We start from the raw sequence: 27,071 nt of genomic DNA, 5'->3' as shown, positions 1-27,071 counted from the left end.
GTGAGAGTGGAAGAGGGGGAGAGGCAGCGAGAGAGAGGAAGAGGGGAGACGGAGAGAGAGAGAGAGAGAAAGCGAAGGAGGGAGGGGGCAGGAAGAGCATGAAAAAAAGAGAAACAGAGGGAAACTTTCACTTAAAAAGAAAATCACAAATAGTTTACTGGCCGCAAGCTCAGAAAAGAAGACTATTTGGACAGCTTCAGAATGCACATGATGAGGGCAGTGAGTGGAACATCCATTTGTGTGAACTGTAAGAAGCTGGCAATGATGGCATGGTGAGCTGGCACTGGTGATCAGGATCGCACGGATCTGGGGCACACCCGAACCCCAAGAGCTCAAGCCTGCAGGATATCTGAAGCTTTACTGAAACTTTCAGCTATTGGCATTGCTAATAATAATGCAACGCCAAGAGCTCAAACTTCAAGTAATGCGAGACACTTTTCTGGCTGGGACGTGTTACTAGAAAACATCAGCGCGAATGTATCAGCTCCAGGTTAATATTAATTAACAGAATGTCCTTTGGCACCAAAACACTTGTCTTCCTTACAGCACTTGACATTTCACTCAGCATGTATGAGATTAATTAAGGTGACTACGATGAACACATTACTTGCTACCTTCTTTGTAATAGGTGTACTGCAAAAGTTGAGCTTTCAATTGCAAAAAAGTGTGCCGCTATGTTATGTTACTTTGTTGTTAGACTGTAAAACATCCACTGCTTTCAATTTTTCAGTGCACACAAACATCACGCAGCTCCCATAGCCTCACAGTTCTAGTCGAGAAGGCTGAAGGGCCCAGTGCACGAGACACGTACGTTCATAGATCACAGCAGCCTGCTGCTTCTCCTTTCAGTAGGGCCCACAGTGAGTGAGAGGCCGTCCTTCGGAAAACGCTATCCGAGGCATGCTTGCGTCGCAGCAGGAGTTTCGCGAGACAGGCCTTCAAGTGCTCGTTGCAGGCGTGAGCGGCTCACAGGCCCACTGCCTCCGACTTCTGGCGCTACTTGAGCGCCATTGATTGCGAGAGACGCCGCAATCTAAAAATAACTCCAGAGCTCCCCGAGAGAAGCCTGCAGTCGAGCACGGGGTGTAAATACAGTGGCTCGGGAGGGGGCCAGGGCAGGCGGAAGCCAAACACGGCCGCTGTTCCGCTTCCTCGCTGCGGCAGCGAGGAAGCGGGCGCACTGAAGAAATACAGACAATAAAACACAAGGGATTGTAAAAGAAACATTAGAAACCGGCGCAGACAGTGGGCTGAGAAGTGTGGTAGTTAAGAACATCTGAACGGATGAAATGGAGACTAGGGACAGAGATAAAAAAAAAATGACAGATTAAAAAAAAGCGATCACGAAAGCGAAAGCGATCGCTTCTGTAAAACATAGAAGCCCGCGAGTGGTGCGCGCGCCACAAAAGCCATGTGGTTTCAATTATCGCGCCCGTGTCTGGGCACGATAATTGAAAACACATGTCAGCAATGTGCGTAATAGACACCAATAGGACATGGGTGGAGCAATGCGCCCGCCTTTGGCCTATTGCGTGCTGTCTTAGTAACAAACACGCACGCCAAGGCCAATAGCAGGACAGAAAAGTAAAAACACACGCACGAGTGTGTGCGAATCCAAGCTCCGTTTCGGAACCCCGGACAAAAGGACTCTCGTTGCACGAGTAGTGCTACGCAGTGCAACGCTAGGCGCTAGACCTAAAAAGCGTCTGGGAGCTGTTGACTCAGCCAAATATCCTATGGGAAGGCGGTAATTCCATAATTTGTACTGTAGTCTGTCCTAGGCTAATAAGGAAACCACTGCTTGTTTGGCATGTGGTCTTGACTGAGTCATATTTCGCACAATACATCTAGACTCATATGTAACACTCATTTTCTAGCCCCCCAAATATTGGAATCAGTTACCTTTGCAGTTACGCTTCTGTCCGAACTTTGTGTTATTTAAAAAATCTTTTAAAACCTGGCTTTTTAACCTCTAATTCTTTTAGATATGACCAGTGAGGTGCTTGAGCGCCGTGAAATCCCTTCGGGGGTGATTAGTGCACTTAACAAATACAATTAACAATAATAATGTACAAAAGGAACAACGGCAAATGCAGACGGAGTTATTTACATTCTGATGCATACCTCTAGGTCGAGCTCTTCCACGTCCTCTGTTACTTTGAGCAACTTCGCTGGCATCTTCAAACCACCTTGATAACATATCAGACATCCTTTGCATTAGTGAAACATTAGGGCTCTGCTCTCCTGCATAAGTGAAAAAGTATACATTTGAAAGGCAGTCAAAAAAATAAACGTGCATTCATCAAGTAAGTACCTATCAGAATAAGTGGTATTAATAACATTTAGATCAAGCATTCTTCTGGATGCAAATATAAAATTCAATCTGAAAGCACCAAAATTCAGTACAAAACACGTTACGTACCTACAAGCCGGTAGATGGCATTGTCTGACTCCACGCCTGCCTCATGCCGCTCTGGAAGTGATGTCATGGAGTGGCAATAGGAGTGGCTGCTCCTCTGCCAAGGCGGAGGAGCGTCGCCCCACTGCTTTTTAGAAGTGCAAATAAAGGATACATAAAATGATAATAGCTCATTATTATTATCATTTTATGCTTCTCTGCTGCAGCAGCTCTATGGGTGGGCGGGGTTGCTCTGCTCTCAGATCAGGGCAGGGGAAGAATGCTTTGCCCACTCCAAGTGCACATGAATGTGTGGCCAGTGGTCTTGGGCCGGCCAAACATTCATGCACACTTTGCATGTTCTCCACGCACATTACAGCCCGGGTAGAGAACATACCCAGACCCCCAGTCCCTGGCTGAGCGCCGAACCACAGCGCTCAGACCAATCACAATGCTGCATTACAGCGTTGTGATTGACTATGGAGAGTCTGGTGCTTACAGCTTCCTTATTCTGGCCTGAAGAGACAACGGAGGAGAGACGTGGCAATCAGGTAAGTTTTTTCTATTTTAAAACCTCCTCACCACCCCCTAATCCCTCCCTTTCCCCCGGGGCCCCTGAGCCGTGCAGGCCGCCACTGGGCAAGAGGTGCCACTCCTGTGTGCTGTCATCAGTTTTATTTTGCTCTCCTACACACCTTCAGACACGGCTCAATCATAAAAAATTAGAGGTGCGAGTATGCTCAAATTATCTTGCGGGCGTCTTAACAGATACAAATCTCCATCCTACAGAAGAGGGGAAGGAGGTCAGTGAGGAATCTGCGGTTAGAGTATCCACTAGAAAAAGAGTTACCAAAGTTAGTAACTTTAATTTTGAATGGATTCTTCTAATTGCAAATTTTTCATCACCTTTAATATAGCTACCCAAGCAGTATCTTGCAAAAGGTGAAGGATTTGAGGAATAGACTATCACAAAAAAGTTTTATAGGCCAAAGCAGGCAAATTGACCCTCTCTGCAGACTTGACTGTCTTTGTGGACTTGACTGTCTAGGCAATAGTGCTGGACAGGAGTACCTCTCGCCAACACCACTGAAGGAGCTTTAACTCGAGGGGGATGAGCTTGTAGATCCCCAGGGCATTCATTTTTGTCCAGGGCATAGCATGTCTTTACGCACTGGACAATCAACCTGGATAGGGTCACTTTCTGCACCATCATGCCCTTCTCAGCACCAACAAAGCATATGAAGAGCATGTTGTCTTTATGGTTTTCCCTCTTACGTTCAAGTGTAAAAGCAGAGGGCCCTCCTTATATCAAGCCGGTATATCCCCTCCTGTTCTTTCAAAGGATGTGCAAGAGGGAAAAGAGCAAGAAAGGTGATGGCCTGGCCCTCGTGGAAGGGTGATACAACCTTTAGCAGACAGGAAGCCCAGGTTCTCACCACCAATTTGTCAGGTAAGAAAGAGGTGTATGGAGGTTTGACTGACAGGGTCTCCAGCTTACTGAGATGACATGCAGAAGTGATTAAAATGAGAAAAACGATCTCAATGGGAAGGATCCATAAAGAGTACTCTGCATGGTCTTGAATAGCGTGTGCATCATAAACTGGAGGACCAACGGTGAGGTCTGCCATACAAAAGAAATAAAGTTCTGCAGGGGAACACCACAAAACACTGATGGCTCAGATTGGGTAAGAGTAAAGAAACCAGGTCATATCCATTAAGGATGTTCGCGCTTTTCTGCACCTCTTCAGGTAAAGGAAGTAAAAGATCAGGAGCATGGAAAGGTGTGGAACAAATGCTTTGTGTCGATCGTACCTGAATCCTAGTCTGAGTAGGTATGTGTGAAGATGAGCGTGTATGCCGACACTGAATTTGGATACCATCCTCTGCTTGGCTACTATGGAGCGATCAAGATAAGTTGGGCCAAGGAAGGCAGCGGTGAAAAGGCATACATACATCCCATGCTCCATTGCAACTGGAAAGTGTCTCCTAAGGATTCTCCAGGTGGGAACTACAGTATGCAATAACTCTCGGCAACAGTGAAAATATGCAGCCAGGGCATGCCCCACCGGGCAAAGACATCCTGAGTTACCACGGGATTAAGACACCATTTGGGGTACACCAGAGAATGACTGTGGAGATCATCCACTTTGGCGTTGAGCAATTCTGCCAGATGATTGGCTGACAGAGATATCCCTTGCAGGTCCAGCCACTTCCAAAGGTGCAGTATCTCCCCAGCACAAGCTCCAGGACCGTATGCTGCCATGCTTGTTCTAATACCACATGCCAGTCATGTTGTCCGTCAGGACCTGCACAGACCTTATCTTGAAGGATGGCAGAAAGGCTTTCAGAGGTAGTCAGATGGCACGAAGTTACAGGGGTCTTCCTTCCACTGCAGACCACAAGCCCCCCAATTTTCAACTTTCTGCCTCAACCCAAAGACAAAGTATTGGTCACTACTGTGATATTTGGATGGAATAGGGGGAGTGGCCTGCCACGTGGCAAGTTGATGTTCAATTGTCATCACTGAATAATAATAATAATAATAATAATAATAATAATAAATGAATTTTGTTAAGCGCACAGCTACCCCAAAAGGGGTGTCCCGGCGCTGAGGTAGACAAGGGCAAGTTAAGAAGACGAGGAACTAGACGGAGCGACTAAACAGCCAGGTTTTTAAGGACCTGCGGAACTCCGACTCACACTGTATCAGGCGGAGCTCAAGCGGTAAATCATTCCAGTATTGGGTAGCTCCCACCTCAAAGAATTTACCTCCCATTCTAGATTTTACAAAACGAGGGGTGACAAGCAGATGCTTATTATTTGAACGGAGAGATCTTGTTTGATGATAGGGGCGAAGTCTCTTTCTTAAGTATAATGGGCCTTTACCTATACTGGCTCGATAGGCTAAGGTCAAAGCCTTGAATTCGATACGTTTGGCAATGGGTAACCAATGAAGTTGTCGCAGATAAGGGGTGATCTGATGACGTAGAGGAACCCGGCAGATCAGCCGAGCTGCCGCATTTTGAACTGTCTGCAACCTACGCATCAGGCCAAGAGAGAGACCCAGGTACAGTCCATTGGCGTAATCCAAATGGGAAGCTATCAGTGCATGAACCACCGTTTTACGAGTAGTATTGGGGAGATAGTAGATACATTTTTTTATGATTTTAATTTACCTGTCCTGGCTATGTTCTTTGAGATGTTGATGCTGTCAGTTAGAGAGTCCAGTATTGTGCCCACTGCCAATGGATGTGCTAATGCAAGACCCACATGTGCCAGTGACTACAATGGATCAGAAGGCTAGATGAGGCTAGCGGTTAAAGAAGCCTACTAAACGACCTCAATAAGACCCAATATGGAGCCTGAAAAATCAGGACCAAATCCTGAATGTCCTGGACTCCTTGCACAGGTAGGAAGGTTTTTTATGCCACTTTGTTCAGGATGGCCCCTATAAAGGGAATCCTCAGTGTAGGTGTCAGATGAGATGTTATTTGGCTGAGTGAAAAACCATGAATGAAAGCAGGGTGATCATTGTCTGGACCCGGTCTACGACTGACTGCAGTGAGCCAGCCTTGAGCAGCCATTTGTCAAGGTAGGGGAATAAACATATCATCTGCCTACTTAGGCAGGCCATGACCTTTGCCATCAGCTTCCTAAACACCCAAGAGGCAGAACGGTAAAATGGCAAACTGGAAATGCTTCGACCCCACCACAAAACGAAGGTTGCGCCTGCAGGACAGGCATATGAAAGTGCACATCCCTCAAAGACAAACATGCCATCCAATACTACAAGCTTTGGGCAAAAAAAACCTGGGTCAGAGCGAGTATTTTGAGTTTGTCCTCGAATAAGAAGGCATTCAGGGAGCATAGCCCCAAAAACAGCTTGGGCCTTCATCCTTCTTGGGCAACAGGAAGTAGTAGGAGTAACATCCCTTAGCTTTCTCTAATTTTAATATTCAAAATATAGCTGTTCTGCAAACCTTTCAAGAAAGACACTCAACATGAGACTGAATACGCTTCCCTGTCAGGTATGCACATAGTATATATATGGCTGAAAGAGCACCATTTGCCTTGTCTACTGGTTATGTCAACTTCTTAAAAGTGAACAGGGGAAGACAATGAACACTTTAGGTGGGAACTAAAGATTTGAGAAAGAGGAAACATTAAACGTTTAAATACCTAAGAGATCTTAAAAGAGACAGGAAGGAATATATATCCTATATATGCAAAGTTAGTAAAAAAAGTAATTTGTGTGGAAATCCACAGGCTCTCCTCTGAATGCAGCTGGACACATTTTAATTTTAATTTATTAGCACACAGCAGATCACAAATGACTGCTTAAAAGTGGTTATACCTTCTCTGTCTCTTTCACTTTCGGGTCTTGCTCGTGGTCCTGTATCTGACCAATCTCCTCTAAGTCTCAGCCGTTTAACAGGAGGCTGTCGTAACTAGAAAGAAAGAAAAAACACACATAAAATATGATGGATCATTGGGTACCTACATAATTCAGTGTTTGTAAAAACAAATGCAACTTTTATTTAAAAACATTTTTACCAGTTTGTTTGGTTAAAATAAAAAACACAAAAGCATAATCAAATTAACATAATTAAAATCATGAAAAGGACTAATATAGAAAAATCCACACTTCCTATTTTACATAGTTATGCAGCCATTAATTTCTTCAAAGAGAATAGCAATTTTCTTCTTCCACTCACATGATTTAACAACTTCAAATTATACATTTTATCTCCTATTAATGCTTCCTCCGCTTCCTTAATCAAGGAATCAACAGTCTGAATTCTAAATTCATCTAATTCAAATGAGTAAAATACCATACATACAACATTCTGTACCCAAACTAACCCTGTTCCCTTTACGGGTCACCTCCATACGAGGTATTTTTCTAAATAAATTAGTGATATCTTCAACATTGACCTACCCATACAGGAAATAAATGTGTAGGGTCATATTATGACAGTATCAGTATTTTGAACACGTAGAACGAGAACTCCACTAAGCATTATCTCTCCATCCGGCTCTAAAATGTGAGGACTTATTTTATTATTCGCTTATTGTCAACTCTAGAATTCTTAAAGATTTGATCAGGAAACAGGTACCTCGTAATCTTATGTCTGCTGTAACTATGAATTTGACACTCAATGCAAGCCAACTTGGCTATGTGACATTAAAACAATATCGTTAGTATCAATGCAGGGTGGATAATTATTAACTATGGGTAACTGATATCTAGGTCTGTTAAATACAAAGTACGAAACAAGGATTCCAGTACACACCCATGATTAACTTAACTTACTTTATCCTTTCTCTGGAATTCACATATCAAACCTCCAACTGTTACCATACAAAGTTTGCATTGCAGCCAATTCTTGTGGTTGAATTGTATTGTACTTCAGTATGTTCTGCAAGATGTGGCAACTGACTAAATCAAAGCCACATAAAATTCATATAGTCACCCACAAACAAGAGAAGGAAGGGAAAAAAGGGAAGAGAGTAAGATCGTTGGTCTAAATCTCACATACTAGAGGCAAGCGCAAGTCATGCTTCATCATCGGGCGTTTGCTCCTCGTCGGGCAGGCGCTGCAATGCACTACAGGTCCCCCGAAAGGGTCACTTTAGCTGAGATCTTTTGTTTGTACTGCTGTATGATGAGTGTGGGTGTGAGAAAGTGGGTTCTAAGAGAACAGTGGGTTGGTGAGTGATTGATAAAACTTTCTAAGTGATACCAGAGTGAGTAAAATGTTATGTGTAGGTTCCCTTGTCAGGTTAAAAAACCCGTAGGTTGTAAGTTACTGATAGGGCGTAAGAGCCTTAGTAACTAGAGGTCGGTCGACATGTTTCGCGCTGTCTAGGTGGTCAGAACAATCCCTGGCGCTTCTTCAGAACCAAATAGCATGAGTAAAAAAGTGAGTGGAAGTGGTAGAACCCTACTCAATCAGAGCGGTACAACCCTGTGTGCAACTACAAGGTGGCAATAACTTAATAGTATGGCCGCTCCTGTCGCAACCTAGGAGTAGATAAGACAAAACAAGGCAAACACATGAGCAGTCAATGTAATCCTCTCCAATGGCACATGGTTGAGTGCAACTGGTCTCTAAAGACATTTACAAACAATGTGGTCGACATGCAAAATGTACAACACATATTAAAGAACGGCTTCATTCTGTGATGAAATCATGGTTCTTCTCCAGCATGGGTGCACTCCATAGTGAAGGTGGTACACCAGGAATAGGTCATGCCACGAGGGTGGCAAGGACATATGCGGCGTTGGCGGACACCCAACATAAGTGCACCACCTCTGCTGGGAGAAAGCTATTATGATATACGTAATAGTGGTAGCTACGCGAGCACATCAAGGCTTTTGTGTGATTGCCGTGATATGTGACGTCGCTTTCAAAATGTGACTTCGCAGCGCAAATTGTCATGCAATAAAGAAACATGGCTAGCGGTGTTGGCTCTTATCTAGTCTAAGATAGTAGGTTGCGCAATGGGCTAGCGCGTGTGGAAGTCCGCACCGTAACGGGCTGGAGTGGGAAAAATGCAGTTAGGAGAAAAGAAGAACAGTGTCATCGCCGATACAGAGGGATATCGCGGAATGTGAGCGTGACCCGATTGCGGCCAGAGTTGACCCTCCTGGTTGAGTACTTACAGTTTTCCGCTGGGTGCACTGTCCGTCAGCACCAACCCCTTACACACCTGCCTGTATATTGGTTGCCTGCCCAACGTGGCCACTTGAAATAGTGCCGGGCCGTGAATGAGGGAGTGTCCGGTTTCTAGGGGCGTGGTGGAACGCGGTGCCCATGTGCGGGCGCCATCTTGGAGTGTGTGGAGACACTCAGAAAAGGTCTAGTGATTGTAGATAGACCTAACGGGTGCCATCTTGGAATGTACCCCATGCAAGTGTTCAGTGAAGGTCAGGAGATAGGCTACAGTACTCCGTGAGTGGTGTTCACGAGTTTAAGGTGGCAATATGTTTGACCTATCTCAAAGAGAATCAGTTCATTATAGTCAGGAGAGGTGGAAAACGAAAGATAGGGAAAAGCACAGTGTGGGTGGATGATGAGATTGCACCCAGAGTGCTTATGTGGAACGGTGCTGCTGAAGCGTTATCAGCGATATGATGCGGGCACATGTAGGCGAGAAAGGGCAAACACACAATGTGTGGGCATGCAGTAATGGGGCGGTCAGAGTTCTGTCCGCGGGATTTTATCATTCAGACCACTCGTATTCGTCCAGAGGTGGTGAACCCAACGCTGTTCACGTCTGAGAAGCGTAATGTTGTTCCTTGCTGGGTTGGCTTCGAGGAATGTCCACTTGATGTCATCGCATGAGAATCTTATTTCATGAAGTGGTTACACAATTTTGTTCCGTGCGTCCACAGAGGAATGTGCTCTTATGCTCACTGATCCTAGTCTTGATAGGTCTGGTGGTCATCCCAATGTAGATGAGGTCGCAGGGCATGAGCTAAGATATACAGAGTTCTTGGTATTACAGTTCATATGGTGACGTTTCTCCCATGTGAAGTCCCCCAGTTGTAGTTCCTTAGTGTGTTCAGTGGAGATACATGCGTTACAGTGGCCACAAGGGTAGTGCCCGGTGACAGGAGGTAAGTTCCACAGAGTGGTATCCATTGGTATTTTACGTGAGAGTGGTCGTGTGTTTACCAGGTGGTCCCTCAAGTTTGTTGTACTTTTGAAGGCAAACATTGGTTGTGCTACGTTAAGAGAGCTGAAATTTAGGATCCTCCAATTACGCAGGATGATGTTCTTGACTTGGTTAGACAGTGGGGTAAAGGTGGTAACAGGTCATAACATCGTCACACTGGAGCTCCATGGTCTCCAGTAGGCCCTGGCAGTTACTGTTGCTCGCTCTTTTCCTGGCTTTGTGTATGACTTCCACTGGGTAGTTCCCCTCTCTTAAGTTCGAAGTACGAGTAGTGGCTTGTAGGTCAAACTCAGTGATAGAGCTGCAGTTGCGTCGGATCCTCAAAAACTGGCCATATGGTAGATTCTCTTTAAGGGCCTTCGGGTGGTGACTCTCGAATGAGAAGAGGCTGTTGCAGTCGGTGTCCTTCTTGTATGTCCTGGTGTGCAGGGGTCCATTCTCCAGGGATATCATCAGATCAAGAAAAGGGTTCACCTTGTTAGATAGTGTTTTGGTGAAGCGCAGGTAGGGGTTCAGACCATTTATCCAGTCGTGGAAAGCCACGCAGCTCTCCTCCGTACCCTTCCAGAAGATGATGATGATATCATTGATGTACCTCTTCCACGTAAGGATGTTTTCCTGGAACGGGTTGGAGCCTGTAAAGATGTGAAGGGACTCGAAATGTGCCATGTACAGCCCTTTCGCAATATTGCCCTTTTGTTGGTTTTTGCACCCAAAGATTAAAAGTATATTTCTGTGAAGATTTCTTTACTGAGACTCCATGTATGGTGATACAGCAAGTTCTTTTCAACAACATCTTGTAGGTGGTTATATCAAGAGCAAAATACACGGACTGGTTGAACTTGCATAACATTTAAAATCCAAGTTGAATTCTATACACATGTTAAGTTAGGATTTGTTGTTTTGTGAAGGGGTTTAGTGAATTATGGGCTTTGTAGTACATAGGCAGTTTTAGGGAGTCAGGTAATCAATCTGTTACCTCACACATAGGGGGAGGAGTTATTGTGGTTTAAAAGTGGTTTGAAATGGCGGGTTCACACACGGGTATAAACATCCTATGGAGGTGGATGTGGAGTGACGATAGAGATTGTGGAGCAGGCAGGTATGTGTTCGTCTGTTGGATTAAGTCAATCAATCAATCAATCAGTCAGTCATTTGTAAAACACACCACATACCCGGGAGTGAATGTTTGCAGGGTAGAAGGGCGAACGAGAAGAGAGTGGTGAGGTGTTTTTGTGAATACAGGAAACTGTGATTGAGTTAGAATTTGCATGTAATTAGTGTTGTGGATGGGTAGTTGTAAATGTGTTGGCATGAGAGGTTGATAGATTTGTTGAGTGCGAGTGGGGTGAAAGTTGATGAGAATAGGTTGGCTGTAAGGGAGGAGCTAGATAATAGTTGAGAAAGGGGGATGACAGATTGTTTGTTAATCACGGCACAATTGTGGGGCAGAAGGGATTTTGGTTTGACAAATAGAGGAGCGAGTTATTTTCAGTGACATTAATTGGGAAGCAATATGCACTAGGGTTTAACAGTTGTTAAAAAACAATGTTTTAACTAGTTGTATTTTTCATGCCATGCAGAGGATAAAGCAGTTACGGTGTTTTTCTTGATGTGTTAACTTACAGTTACCCCTGTTGAATGGCTTGGATAAGCCCGAAATGCATTGGGTTGAATAAAAGAAACGCTGTCTTGAACGATTCTTTGCATTTTTGTCCGTGTTCTTGAAGAGGTCCGGAGGGCACATTTGAATATGGGAAGCATTGAAAATGCAAGACACCATACATGTGGAAGATGAAAGGAAAGCATGAAAATTCTTGAATAAATATTGTGGACTAATATGAATTTATATGGAGAAAGCATAAAGTGGAATCACTAGCAGGATCTTGTATCCACTTCAGCAGTGCGTCTGGGAGTGGAGCGTTATCGCGCTCCCCACAGCATTTGATACCATGTACAGCCCTGCCAGACTAGGCGCAAATGTACTACCCATAGAGGTACTTGATGGTAGGTAGTGATCCTGGACTAAAGGCTGGAAGAAGTCACTGAACTGACTCAGAGGTTCAAGGAGAGATCCGATACCTGAAACAATCGGACGAACAGGTGGGGGGACAATGCTTCGGAAGTAGATAGAAATACGGTACCTTGGGAGTGGTGTTTACAAGGAAGGCTGCTTCCTGGGGGGAGATCTAGCCCTCGTTCGTGGCTTCATTCACTTTAATCCTGATGTGGGTGAGGAGGCGTTCCGTGGGGTCAGTGTCCATCTTTTCATAGTATTTGGTATTTTTCAGTTGTCGTGTGCATTCCTGCTCATAGTCACTGGCGTTCATAATCACCGTGGCTCCCCCTTTGTCAGCTGGTTGTATGGTAATGCTGTTGTCTTCTTTGAGGGTAGAAATGGCCTTACACAGTCTGTTGGATAAGTTGTTATATGTACTCCTCTTCCTGAGTTGGTTAGCTTCCTTCTAGACCGCTTTTTCAAAGGTGAAGACCTCACTGGGGACCATACCGGATGTGGAGGTGAACTTGGACGGTGCTCTCAGTCATGTATTCCTCTCTTTCTGGGATGGGATTGTCTGAAGGATGACTTCAATCTGATTTTATGGAACAGTTGGTGTAGTTCCTCGTTGTGTCGGAAGTTGTCCTCCTTGGGAGTTGGTACGAATCCTAGTCTCTTCTCCAATACCGTAACTTCATCTGGGGACAGTGTCCTCTTCGATATGTTCATAATCAGGTTTTTGGCTTGCCTTGCTCCTGGTTGTTTGCTGTGTCTCTGTATCTTGCCACTGGACCTGTTTGTTTCCTCTTCTTCTTCCTCTGCCTCTGCCTCAGTTCCAAAAAAGGAGGAGGAGGGTATTGGAAGAAGGGTGGTTGAAAGCCCTGTTGTGGTCCAGACACTCCAAGATAGCGCCCGTGCATGGGCACCGTGGTCCACCACGCCCCTAGAAACCGGACACTCCTTCATCCACGGCCGGGCACTATTTCAAGCGGTCGCGTTGAGCAGGCAAACAATATGCAGGCAGGCGTGTAAGGGGTAGGTGATGACAGACAGTGCACCCGGCAGGAAACTGCAAGTACTCAACCAGGAGGGTCAACTCTGGCTACGATCAGGTCACGCTCACATCCGCGATATCACTCTGTATCGGCGATGACGCTGTTCTTCTTTTCTCCTAACTGCATTTTTCCCACTCCAGCCCGTTACGGTGCGGGCTTCCACACGCGCTACCCTATGGAGCAACCTACTATCTTAGCCTAGGTAAGAGCCAACACCGCTAGCCATGTTTCTTATTTGCATGACAATTTGCGCTGCTAAGTCACATTTTGAAAGCGACGGCATGTATCACGGCAATCACACAAAAGCCTTGATGTGCCCGCGTAGCTACCACTAATAACCCTCTCTCACAAACTACCCCTTCCTCCAACACAGACCCCTTTCCCCCGACCCTTACTTCCCCCTTGTCCAACGTCATCTCCAATTCAGCGGTCACTCTCCCCCTACTACCACTGCACACACCCCTTCCGATGTCCCACATCCACAGGCACAACCTGTCTCCACCGCTTACCTCACTAACAACCCCCGTGACATCCCCACGTCCAACGTTTTCACCAATCCAGCAGACAATTTACCCCCTATTATCACTGCCCACTCCCCTTCCGCCGTCGCACACCCACATACACAACCTGCCTCCACCGCTAATCTCATTAACATTCCCCAGAACTCTGACTTCCTACCTAGAATTTCTCTCCCTCCTCACTTGGACAGTAGACCATCTACTCCTCCTCTGAACTCCTTGAATGGGAGCATTACTAATCCGGCTCCCCGTGTCCAACCTCTCCCCTCTCCTAATCCCACTGATTCCATCCAATCCCCGACCCCTGTTCACTCTCCCTCCATAGACCCAAGTCATTCTCAGCCCCTGCCAATAACCTTAAACTTTTTCAGCTCAATAACACAGCAACAGAACAGAATGAAGCAGAAAATTAACTCCCTTGCTGCTGATTTTCTATACTTCCAACAAGACCTTCTCAACAGGACCAAGCCACCATGCTCCCTCTCCCCGGGTAGATTTGCTCCTACCCCCCTCAATACCTCTCCCATGGCCCCACAGAGCACCCCTCGACCCTCCAGTCCGTCAGCGAGTCAAGCACTTCAACCCAACCAGGATCGCCACCCCTTTTCGGTACCGAAACCTGCTGAGATCAACGACTCCTACCTCGCTTTGAGCCAGAAGTCAGCCCCTTTCCCCATCCCTGTTATTGTTGGCACTAACAGAATCCCTAAAACTGTCCACTCGCCTCGGCCTCCTGCTCAATACTTCTCTATCCACCAACCCCCCACACCATCGAGGCCCCCTGACCTCTCTCTTGCATGCTCCTAAACTGAAGATCAGCAGTACAACATGCCACAGACATTGCTGAAGCTCTACTCACTGAAGAAATTGACATCGCTTTCCACACAGAATCCTGGCTCAATGTCCACTCCAACCCCATTCTTGACATTCTCACCCCTCCAGGGTACAACATCATCGGACAAGACAGGCCAATCAAACGGGGGGGGGGGGGGGGGGGGACTAGCCATCATTCACAAAGCTGGAATACAGATTACCAAACTTAAACCTGCAGAATACCTATCGTTTGAATATCTGGGTGTCGAACTCACTGCCAGAGGCACCTCACCCATCAAATTCCGCACCATCAACCATCCTCCTGGAGAGTGTACCCTTTTCCCCAAAGAACTAACAGACCTAATAACACGTTTCTCCATGACAGACACAAAAGACATGTTCCTGGGTGACCTCAATATCCACTGGAACGACCCAGAAGACTCTACTGTCCAGAACCTATCCAACCTACTTGAAATATACAACCTCAAACAACTCTGCAATAAACCAACTCACATCAAAGGTGCAACACTGGATGCGAACATTACCAACAATGAACTGGTCTCTCTGAGAGCGATTTCTCCCATTGACTGGTCAGACCACCACCTCATTCTGTTCAAGATTGATGCACTTGTCAGCCACCAACCTATTCGTGATGACAAACCTAAGCACTGGACCAGAAACATCAAAGAAGTCCCTTTACCCGAACTTGAATCCAGGATTCATGCCCATCTACAACTCCAACCCTCCTCCTGGACGGCCGATGACCTCACTACACACTTTAACTAAAAAATGACATCGGTTTTAGACCAAGTAGCCATACTCAAACTCAAACAAATGAGGCGAACCAAATCTAAACCCTGGTTCTACATGGATCTTAATAATGAAAGACTTCAACTCAGACAAACGGAAAGGTCTAGGAGACTAAACCCTTCGACCTTGCACCTAGCGCAACTTTGATCTGCTCGGCTGGCATACAAAAAACACATTTTTAGTGAAAAGGCATCTTTCTCCCGCAGCCAACTAGATCTGGCGAAAAACAGACAGAGAACTCTTCAACATTGTCAAAAGCCAAACAAACTGCACTCCCTTTCACGAAATCAAAGCCACCAAAGAGCGATGTGAAGAAATTGCCACCTTCTTCACTAATAAAGTCTCAAAAATTGATCAATCCTTCATCCAAACCGCAAACCCTCCTTCCCTTTTAAACTGCCCCCCTTTATCCACCCTTGACCAATCAGAAAGAGTTCTTACCAAGGAAATCAGGTCTGCCTCCAGCTAAAAAAACAATACGCATTGGTCAGACTTTGAGCTAATGTCGGAAAACGAGGTCTTCAGTTTAATTTCTAACCTAGAACCTTCTTCCCACACTATGGACCCCCTCCCATCCACAATTATAAAATAACTCAACCACACCATTTCCCCGCTTCGGACAAAAATCATCAACGCCTCTCTCATCTCAGGCTGTGTCCCAGACTCCCTTCAACTAGGACAAATCACACCCATTCTCAAGAGGCCAGGGGCCGACCCTAATGATCTTAACAACCTCAGACCTATCTCCAAACTCCCGTTCCTGGCAAAAACATTGGAGAAATGCGTTCTCCTCCAACCCAACAAACACATTGATGAGTTCAACCTCCTCGACACCTTTCATTCAGGATTCAGGAAAGGCTGTAGCTCTGAAACAGCTATGCTCAACATCTCTGACGATATTCACAAGGCTTTAGATGAAGGTGATGCCTGCCTACTTTTTTTTTTAACATTTTTTTTTACTCTTGACCTATCTGCGGCAATCGACACAGTAAATCACCCAGCTCCTCTGGAGACCTTGTCGAAGCGCTCCGGCATTAATGGCACAGTAGTAAAATGGTTCACCTCCTTCCTTCAACACCGCTTGCAACAAATTAAAATCAACTCCTGTCTCTCGAAGCCAACAAATGTCACACTTGGGGTCCCGCAAGGCTCAATCCTCTCCCTGTCCCTCTTCAATCTCTTCATGGAGCCCCTCACAATCATCTTGAAAAAAGCTGGAGTGAATTACCACCTTTACGCTGATGACACACAAATCTATTTCAAAATCAAGTCTCCCAGCGACATCTGACACCTCAATGTCACTCTAACCGAGATCCAAACTTTTACGCTAATCACTTAAAACTCAACCCAGATAAAACAGAACTAATCCCATTCTCTCCAAAAAGCAACCACCGACCAATCCAAGAGTGGCTCAAGAATCTGGTTGTCCTAAACTGCCCCCTCATCCTATCAGACTCAGTTAAGTCTCTAGGCATCACCCTTGACAAGAACTTATCAATGGAGGTCCACATCAAAAACTCTATAAAAGCTGCTCTTTTCTCACTAAAACACCTTAAGAAATTGAAACCTTTTCTTCCCCATGATGACCTCAAGACAGTAGTGCAATCCCTAGTTCTCTCTAAAATCGACTACGGGAACGCCATCCTAACAGGGACTCCAAAAGGTCACCTAGCCCCACTAAGGGCAGTGCTGAACATGGCCGCTCGACTAATATCTGGAGTAAAAAAAATTGAACACATCACTCCAGCTCTCAACTCCCTCAACTGGCTTCCCATGGAAGGGAGGTTTATTTAAAAGCTGGCCTGCATCACACACAAAACCCTTCACTCTCTGGCCCCCAACTACCTGAACAACAAACTGGTAAGAGCAGGTCAATCCAGAACTCTGAGAAGCTCCAACTCACTCCTTCTTATCCCTCCGAAACTGAAAAAGAAAAACACCCAGTATCGATCGTTTTCTGGCAATGCTCCCAGGATGTGGAACGCTTTCCCTAGAGTCCTCAGATGCAACCCCTCCTTCTCCTGTTTCAAAAGGGACCTGAAACTCCATCTCCTTAACAAATACTTTCCTGACCGATGTCAACTAACCTAGACTTCATTATCCGAGCTGACTCCTCTCTCTCTTGACATTCAAGGGTAGTTGGTGACCGGACTGCGTTGGCCACCTTCGTTTGTTTTCTCTCCCTCCCCTGCACTGTTTACCTATTTTTCATGTTGTACTTTTTTATCTCAGTTTTGCTTCCATACTGCCTTCCTACTATGTAATGCAATTTCCTTCTGTTTTTACAGTATGTATGTTAAGCGCTCTGATACCTACGGGTCAAGCTAGCGCTATATAAAGCTTTTAAAATAAAATAAAATTAAAATAAAAACAAAAACGTATATCATAATAGCTTTCTCTCAGCAGAGGTGGTGCACTTATGTTGGGTGTCCGGCAACGCCGCATATGTCCTTGCCACGCTCATGGCATGAACTATAGCCGGTGTACCGCACTCACTATGGAGTGCACTCATGCTGGAGAAGAACTATGATTTTATCACAGAATAAAGCTGTTCTTTAATATGTGTTGTACATTTTGCATGTTGACCACATTGTTTGTAAATGTCTTTAGACACCAGTTGCACTCAACCATGTGCCATTGGAGAGGATTACATTGACTCCTCATGTGTTTGTCTTGTTTTTTCTTATTTACTCCTAGGTTGCGACAGGAGCGGCCATACAATTAAGTTATTGCCATCTTGTAGTAGTACACAGGGTTGGACCGCTCCGATTAAGTAGGGTTCTAGACCCAACCACTCCCACTAACTTTTTTACTCACGCTATTTGGTCCTGAAGCAGCGCTAGGGATCGTCCTGACCTCCTAAACAGCGCGAAACATGTCGACCAACCTCTAGTTACTAAAGCACATTACGCCCTATCAGTAACTCACGACCTACTGGTTTTTAACCTGACAAGGGAACCTACACATCAAATTTTACTCACTCTGGTATCCCTTAGCTAGTTTTATCAATCACTCACCAACCCACTGTTCTGTTAGAACCCTCTTTCTCACACCCACACTCATCATATGGCAGTACAAACAAAAGATCTCCGCTAAAGTGACCCTTCGGGGGACCCGTAGGGCATTGCAGAGCCGGTCCGACGAGGAACAAACGCCCGATGATGAAGCATGACATCCTTCGGGTGTGTGAGGGCACCAAGAGACAAAACTTGCACTAAAACGCTAGTACGTGAGATTTAGACCTAGGATCTTACGCTCTTCCCTTTTTTTCCCCCTTCATTCTCTTGTTTGTGGGTGACTATTTGCGCCCATTTCTGGAACAGTTACCCCCTGTTTGGTTTGTGATTAGCATAGGGAGCACAGGTACTAGACCACAACGAGCTCCTAGTCCCCCCCTCTTATTTTTAGTACAGCTCTTGCAAATGTAACAAGTACCGTATATTTGTGAGTGGTAGTGGAGGGCTGCAGAACACGTTTGGGAGGCTCAGAAAGCTCACAAAGGAATAAAGCACTCAACTTTATAGGTGATGAAAGTTATACTCACAAACATTGTGGATATAGGTTTTTTTGTAAATTTTATTTTTGGAGTTTTAAAACAAAACATACAGCTGCATTCCAAAGAGCGGCACTGAGTATACACATCATCATGGGCGATACATAAAAGGCTTGGAGGAGGCACAGGTAATACATTACAGGCAGTCGTGGCTTGATCAGCATTTCAAATCCAATGTAAAACAGCATCCAAGTACCCACCCACAGAGGTCATTGCATGGCGTACAGATCCCAGGGGGGGAGGACCCCTCATTCAACATTCCACACACCAATATCACACCACGCCAGTCGGATTGGAGACCCACAACCTCAGCGCCACCAGTACCATCCCACCATGGCAGCAGCCACGAGCAGCTACCCCCCAAAGCACCAGAGGTCCCCAGCACGAGATCACTCAGCCGCCTGCATGCCATCCGGGGCAGTCGCCTCAGCTAGGAGATAGCATCGCAGCGGGGCCCAAATGTCCGCGGGCCGTGACGTGGGCGGCATAAGCTCAGAGTACGTACAGATCTGGTCTTGACAGTATACAAGATCTCGCATCCAGTCCTTGAATTTTGGGGCCCTGCCTCTGCCCCAACGACACGCCACCCTTCTCTTAGCAAGCAAAAAAGCAAGCGCAATGAATTTGCGGTGCGTCGCCTGTATAGGCTCTACATATCCCAGTAGGGCCAGGAGAGGGGAGGGCCTCAACACTGTATTGATCATCTTTGAGAGCGCTTCAAACACCTGGCACCAATAGCGGTGCACTGCTTCACACGACCATGCCAGGTGAAGAATGTCCGCACCAGGAGCCCGGCATCTGTCGCATCGATCATCCTCACGGAGCTGATAGCTGAGAAGTCTGGCCGGTGTGTAATATAGCCTGTGAATGTATTTGTAGTGGATAATTCTGAGGCGGCTACTGGAGGAGACGCGGTCCGTCTGCATTAAGCAGAATTGCCACTGTTTATCCGTCAACGGGGCCTGCAACTCTCGGTCCCATTTCTCCCTGGCTGCCAACTGCGGCGCCTGTGTTGAGGAGTGTACCGATCGGTATATTTTGGAAACGAGCTTGGCCGGGGTCTCATCACTCAGTATGCGCTGCAGCGGAGCCATATGCGGGGGTTCCTGGGGGAAGCCGGGCATGAGTGCCCTCAACCCCTGCCGGAGGCGGAGGTATAGAAAAACATCGAGGGGAGTAGGCTGAATGCTGGCATACAAGTGCTCCATGGACCGGAATGTGCCATTGTGGTACAAGTCCCCCCACGTCTTCACCTGTATAGTGTGAAGTAACTTCCGGAAACCCGCCTCCTGCAGCAGGGGCATGCTTGGGTGGTAAACAAGAGGCAAGAGGGGGGCGTACACCAGGTCAAGCCCTAGAGTGGCAGCCAACTGATTCCATGCCGTCACCGTGCTAATCAATGTCGTGGGCGTCTTGTCTCTGCCCTTCACTGGGATGTACAACGCGCCCTCTATAGGAATGGGGTGCACCAGCCAGTGTTCGGCTGCAAGCTGCGGCATATATCTAGACTGCCGTACCCAGAAGTAAGCATAATGCGCCTGGGCTGCCTGATAATAGAGCTCAAAGTTGGGAATGCCAAATCCACCCTGATCATAGGGCTTAATAAGGATCTCCCACTTGAGCCGGGGCGACTTACCGCCCCACACTAATCTGATGAGTGCCGAGCGGAGTTGTCGAAAAAAATAGGCGCCGGGATAAAAGGGAATATTCAGAAAGAGGTACAACAGTTGCGGCAAGATTACCATCTTAATCAATGATGACCTGCCAGCCATGGAGAGGGGCAGAGCAATCCACCGAGTAATGCAATCCGTAATGCGGGACATCGCCGTCCCATAGTTAGCCCTCAGGAGCTCATCCCTGTTTTTTTCAATACGGATGCCCAGATATTTAAAGTCCCCCTCACACCAGGCAAGGGGGAAGTCAAGCCCAAATCGCCCAGTGGAGGCTGTCAGGGGGAACAAACAAGACTTGCTTCAATTGATCTGGATACCAGAAATCCTGCCAAACCGAATAAATTCCCGGAGGATCGGGTTAAGATTGTCCTTAGGGTCGCGCACGTAGAGGGTGATATCATCGGTGTACATGGATATTAATATCTGCCTCTGGAAGCACCGCAACGCTTTGTCACGATGGTGTTGCCGCAATTTGGCCGCCAGAGGCTCCATGGCCAAAGCAAACAGCAGGGGTGAAAGGGGGCATCCCTGTCTGGTGCCCCTGGTAATAGGGAACGCAGAGGAAAGCTGGCCGTTCACCAGTACTTTGGCCGTAGGAGCGGTGTATAATAACTTAATCCACGAGATAAATACGCTCGGGAATCCCATGCGCCCCAACACTTGGAACAAGTAGTCCCACTCAAGGGAGTCAAAAGCCTTCGTGGCATCCAGGAACACGGCGGCCATGGGCAGGTCCTCATGCACAGAGTTGAGGATCGAGAAGAAAGTGCGCAGATTATGGGACGTAGCCCTACCTGGCACAAACCCGGACTGATCGGGCAGTATCAGGTTCGGGAGTAACAGATTAATGCGAGTGGCTATGAGCTTGGCTAGGATTTTCACATCACAATTAAGCAGGGAGAGAGGCCGGTAGGAGTCGCAGTCATTAGCCTCCTTCCCCGGTTTAAGGAGCGACGTGATGAGGGCCATGCGCATCGAAGGGGGGAGGTGGCCCACCTCTAACGCATCTTCATAGACCTCTCTCAACACCGGCGCCATAAAGTCAATGTAGGTTTTGTAGAATTCGATTGGTATCCCGTCAAGTCCGGCGGTCTTGCCCGACCTCATATGCATGATGGCCTCACGCACCTCATCCAGTTCGAAGGGGGAGCTCAGAAATTCTCTTTGCGTATCACTAAGCCACCCCAGGGACACATCCTCCAGGTAGTCATGCAATTGGAGCTCCCCAGCCCTAGTCGACGCGTAAAGCACATGATAGTGGGCCACAAACATGTTGAGAATATGCGCAGTATCCCTGTACAATGTGCCGTCCGCCCCAACAATCTCCATGATCGTAGTAGACGGTCTCACTAGCCTCATTGTCGCTGCCAGGGCTTTTCCCGGCCTCTCGCCCTCACCATAGCTCCGGGCGACCCAATATTTGCCTCTAAATTTTGTCTCCCGGGCGGCTTCAGCAGTGTATTCTGAGACTTTGTCCTGAATACTTGCCAACGTGGCATCATCCGGATTGGCAGCCAGCGATGTCTCCAGCGTCCGAAGGTCCGTCTCCAAGGTGTGAAGGCGCGCCGTAATACTCTTCAGGACACCCGACCCCTTGGCAATACACAGACCCCGCAGGGTTACCTTGAATGCATCCCAAATAGTCTCAACGTCCTGCACGGAGTCCTTGTTGCGCTCAAAGAAAGCCAAGCATTCCTCACGCAGCTCCTCCTTGAAAGGGGCATCGAGGAGCATCATGGGCTGCAGACGCCAGGCCGCCAGAGGGGGGCCGAGCTCTGCAGCTCTCAAGGTAACGCGCACTGGCGCGTGATCCGAGAAGGTTCTCGGAAGGTGTCGTGCCCCAACCAACGCCACATGAAATTGTGGGGCCAGGAAGACATAGTCGACCCGAGCCCAGGAGCGCGCCTGCGCCGTGAAGTGAGTACCCTCACGGACCTCTGCGTGGAGGTGTCTCCATGTGTCAATTAGTCTATGCTCTGCTACGATCTCCAAAAGCGCCCCCCGGGACAGCGTATAATGATGTGGGGCCGGGTGGGACCTGTCCAACGTCGGATTAAGTGTGATATTGAAATCTCCCCCCCATATGAGGTGCTGCGTGCCCACACCCACTATATCTGCACCGAGGTCAACAAAGACGGCCGGGTCGTCCACATTGGGACCATAGCAGCAAGCCAGAGTGACCACTCTATGTCCTAGTCTACCCCACATCAGGCAGTACCTGCCTTGAGCATCACTTTTTGTACCCGACAGAATGAAGGGGGTGCCCTTTTTAACCAATATGGCTACACCTCGAGAGTATGATGAGTAGGAAGAAAAGGCAGAGTATTTCGCCCACCTACCAGCAAAGGTAGGGGAAGACTGCGCCCTGAAGTGGGTCTCCTGCAGAAACGCAATGTGTATGGCATGGCGATCTAAATAAGACAGGATGTGTCTCCGTTTTCTAGGGTCACCCAGGTCTCTGACGTTCCATGTAAGTATGTTCAAGTCAGTGTCCCCCATAGACAGGTCAATACAAAACAGGAATATAGTGCACTGGTATAGGGCCCCCGCCCACACCTCCCCCACCAGCCATGCACGCCATCTGCTCTACACATCACGCGCCTAGACACCATCGTTCCGCAGTCTACATCAGCAGTCAGCCAGGACAGTATCCACCTCCAATAATTGCGTGCACTCCACGCCCCACCTGGGGACCTCTTCGCGAACGCCCAGCCAGAGCCTTCGTCTGTTCTGTGGACAGTAACGCCCTGAACACAGCCGTATCCAACATTGAAACAACAATAATAAACACCCCTGATCTCCCACCCAACCCAGCTGTCTGCACCAACATGTACCCCGCACAAAGCTCAATTACCAATCCATCGGGAGAAGTGTAACACCCAATCCCACAGAGCCCTGATCCGGGAACCCTCCCCTCCACCCAGGAACCAGCCCCGCAGTACAGCATCCCCAGACTGGTGAGCAGAGCATGAATTCCAGGGGGAGCAGCCCTCCCAGCGCACCTAGTGCGCAGCCCTGCAACACAGGAGGTCAACATTCCACCCCTCTTACCGCCACATGCCCCTCTGTCACGGCCGGCAGTATCGACCATAGTAACTTGGGACCTGGCATCCAACCTAGGGGCAGCAGTGCGATCCCCCCCATGAAGGGCAACCAGGGTCAGTAAGGTTGACACACCCAGCACAGCTCCAAGGAGCCTAGCAGCAAGCCAGATGGGCTCCCAGTATCTGCATTGCAGTCCAGCCAGAAGTATACATATCAGAGCCCCCAGGGAGAGCCCCGCACCCCCTATGAGCATCGACCTATCAGCTCCTGGGAAGGGAAATAAGGAACTCAACAAGGCCCCGAACCCACAACCCCACCCCCCACCCACTGAAGCAGCCCCAACTCGCCAGAAAAAACTACCCACCCGTCGTTGCCATCAAAAAGCTCAACAGGAGCAACCCAGTCAGCTTAGTCAATGGGGAACACCCTACGGGGGTCATCCAGGGGGCACACATATCCACCCACTACTGCCCATTCCCCACCATAGTCACAGGAGGAGGGGGAAGGGTGGTGCCTGGAATACATTACCAATCACCGACCAGCACACGACCAGGGCAGTCTTGATCAGTCTTGACGCCGCCCATCAAAAGGGCGCACGTGACGGGCCACCAGGAGAAGGCAGAGGAGCCGTACACTAGTGCAAGGGAAAAAACCCCAGTGACCCGCAGGTTAGCAGTCAATGTTCATTCCCCTGAGCTGCTTCATCCTCATCAGGCCGGGCGTCCCGCAGCCTCCGCAGGGACTTCAGGAAGTCCTCCACTTGTTGCGGGTTCGTGAAGAAATGTTGCTTCGCCTGATGGGTGACCCGCAGCTTCGCCGGATAAAGCAACGCATAATCAATTTGGAGGGCACGGAGCTTTTTCTTAACATCAACGAATTTGCGTCGCTGTTCCTGAAAAACAGGCGTGAAGTCTGGGTAAATGGTGAAGCTGACACCTTCGCATGAAAGGTTCTGGTTCATACGCGCGGCCCGCAGCGCCGCATCACGATCTCGGTAGTTTAGGAGCCGCGCGATGATGGGCCTAGGTGGGGCACCCGGACGAGGTCGCGGCCCAAGTGAGCGATGCGCTCTCTCCACGATAAACTGTTTAGAGAAAGTCTCCGAGCCAATAGAGGCCAGGAGTATCCTCTCCACATATTCTTCCATGCGCCCTGTATTGGTGGACTCTGGCACACCCACCACGCGAATATTATTACGCCGGCTGCGGGCCTCCAACTCCTCATTCTTAGCAGCAATGATCCGCAGAACACTGTCCATTTTCATAAGCTGCGTAGAGTGGGAAGCGGTTGTGTCATCATTATCAGAGATCCGCCGTTCAACCTCATTGAGACGTTCCTCGTGGGCATCGATTTTCTGTGCAAACGCATCCATGCGTGAAGAAAGGCGGTCCACCTTGTCCACTACGGTGGCAAAGCCCTGCCTCATCTCCCGTATCATCTGTTGAAGGTCCGATGGCGGAGAGGCCATGTCCGCGTCAGACGCCGGAGGGCCCTGTGCGCCCCCCCCCCCCATCGTGCGCACTCCGCAGCCCCGTCTTAGCAACTGGGGCAGCAAATGACAATTTCGATTGCTTATTGTCATGTTTGCCCATCGTGGGCTCGTCGAGGGGAGCCGCTTCCCACCCCAAGGGAGCCAAAGTCGCCCCCGCCACAGGCAGATCAGGAGCAGGGGACCCCAGGGGCAGCTCAGCCACCGCCGGCGTTGGAACAGATGATGGACCAGTCAGGCACCATGGGAGGAATCCAGGAGGGGAGCTCTTCGTCAATCCACGCCGTCACCGTGGCAGGGCCGGCCAGCCCACCATGTCGAACAACCGCTACCCACAGACTGGAAGGAGGTAGCCCCGCGGCAAGGTCACCTCACGCCAGGAGCGACAGCAAGCCACACCTCAGGGGGGCCCTCAGGCCAGCGATCTCAACCCCCGGACAATAGTGGGGTGATGCGGGGGGGGGGCCCGGAGTAAGCCACAGGGGACCCCAACAGTGGTCAGGTCTCGACCGGTGCAGCCGCTGCAGTCGTCGCGCCCTGGGCCACGTCGTCGCACCTCGTCCCCGGTCTCCAGCACTCCCAGGCCCAACAGCCCCGATGCAGTGGCGGTGCAGTGCCACCCACGACAGACTTCAGTGCCCCTTCGCAGCGAACACAACAGGAGGACCACCCCTCAGCCGGGGCACCAATGCCCAGGGAGCCAGAGACTCGGATCTATCTCAGCGTGACATGGGCAACAGTCAGCAGGTACAGGAACATCGCCGGGGGGGGGGGCGGCCATCCAGCAGCACCCAAAGCAGCACGATCAGTCCAAGGAGAGAGGGGGGGGCGGCGTTTCACCCCCGTGCAGCTCAGAGAGCCCCCACCAGCCGCTAGCACACCTCGACAGGGGGTCACAGGTCTCCTCGCTCCCCAACTTGTCCCAGGTCAATCGCTTGGCGGGGGGGGGGGGCAAGCCAGGCACAGGCTGAATCTCGAGCCCCGTCGTTGCCTGCCGCCTCCCGCCTTCGAGCAGTCACCGCGATCCGCGCTTCTGAGGGCACCGCGGCAGCAACAGACATTCAGGGGCTCACCTGCCTCGTGTTCCGCACCGGGATCGCGTAGCTCCAGAGCCCGGCCGCACACACCACCATGCAGCAGCCAGGGGCACGGCACGACTTGCGGTGCCTCTTGCTCCGCCACCGGTGATCACACGGCTCCCAGACTTCAGGCGGAGCCGCAGGTGGAAAACAGCAACATCTACACCCGGTCGCGGTCCGGTAGGCGGTCAGATAATTAGGATAAATTCAGGATAGTATGTCCAGGCAGCAGGAGCCTCACAGAAGTGCGGCCATACTGCGTGCGCGCCCTCTAGCGCCCCCCATTGTGGATATAGGTTTGCTCATAAATAATGATGGTGCATCTTGTTGGCTATGAATATCTGTTTGTAATGGGTAAGCCCTTACAAGTCCTATATCCACAATTTGTTTGAGTATAACTTTCATCACCTGTAAAGTTGAGTGTTTTATTCCTTTTTTATCTTGATATTTAGGCTTACATCAGTAAGCAGTTTTTAAAATGTTTTTGCACTTTCGGTGGCCCTAACGAACTAAAGCTAAAGGACTATATACTAATTCAGAGGTATGTCATAGTTTCCATTAGAAAAACAATGTAACCACCCATTGAGGATATAAACTTTGCTCCACCCAATATTATCTTTGGTATTTCTATAGGACATACTTTTCTTTTCTGGATGGGCAATTGCCTTCCTTCTACAATCAAGTGGCTTAAATCTTAAGTAAAAGCCTAAAGCCCCACGTCTTTTAATAGGTGGGTTTCAGAAATATGACTTATTTCTCTTTTTCTTTTTCTTATTTTCTCTTTTACCTTATGGATTATGTACTGTTGCATGCATAGCTATAAATTAGATTGCTAGTCTATAATTCCAACGTATGAATTGATCTCAATAATATGCTATTATATCTAAACGCTTTTCTTGTCAATAACTCACAAAGGATATCTGTGTCTTAATGAAATGTTCTCTGCTATTTAGAAT

The 27,071-nt window shown here is 48.3% G+C and overlaps 1 protein-coding gene across 4 annotated transcripts in view; it reads right to left on the bottom strand.

Moving 5' to 3' along the window:
- DCAF6 (DDB1 and CUL4 associated factor 6) overlaps nt 1-27,071 on the bottom strand; it is a 525,140-nt gene that overhangs the window by 274,161 nt on the left and 223,908 nt on the right. For all 4 annotated transcript variants that reach the window (XM_085622996.1, XM_085622997.1, XM_085622998.1 and 1 more), the window contains exons 8-9: nt 6,753-6,846; nt 2,125-2,244 (exon numbers count right to left, since the gene is read on the bottom strand). In XM_085622996.1, coding sequence (XP_085479122.1) covers nt 2,125-2,244; nt 6,753-6,846 — 214 coding nt within the window. The remainder of the gene's footprint in view (nt 1-2,124; nt 2,245-6,752; nt 6,847-27,071) is intronic.

The sequence above is a fragment of the Triturus cristatus genome, chromosome 8 (assembly GCF_964204655.1).
Source record: "Triturus cristatus chromosome 8, aTriCri1.1, whole genome shotgun sequence".
Lineage (NCBI taxonomy): Eukaryota > Metazoa > Chordata > Amphibia > Caudata > Salamandridae > Triturus > Triturus cristatus.
Note: the sequence above shows the minus strand (reverse complement) of the source record. Positions and strands in the feature narration are given on the sequence as shown.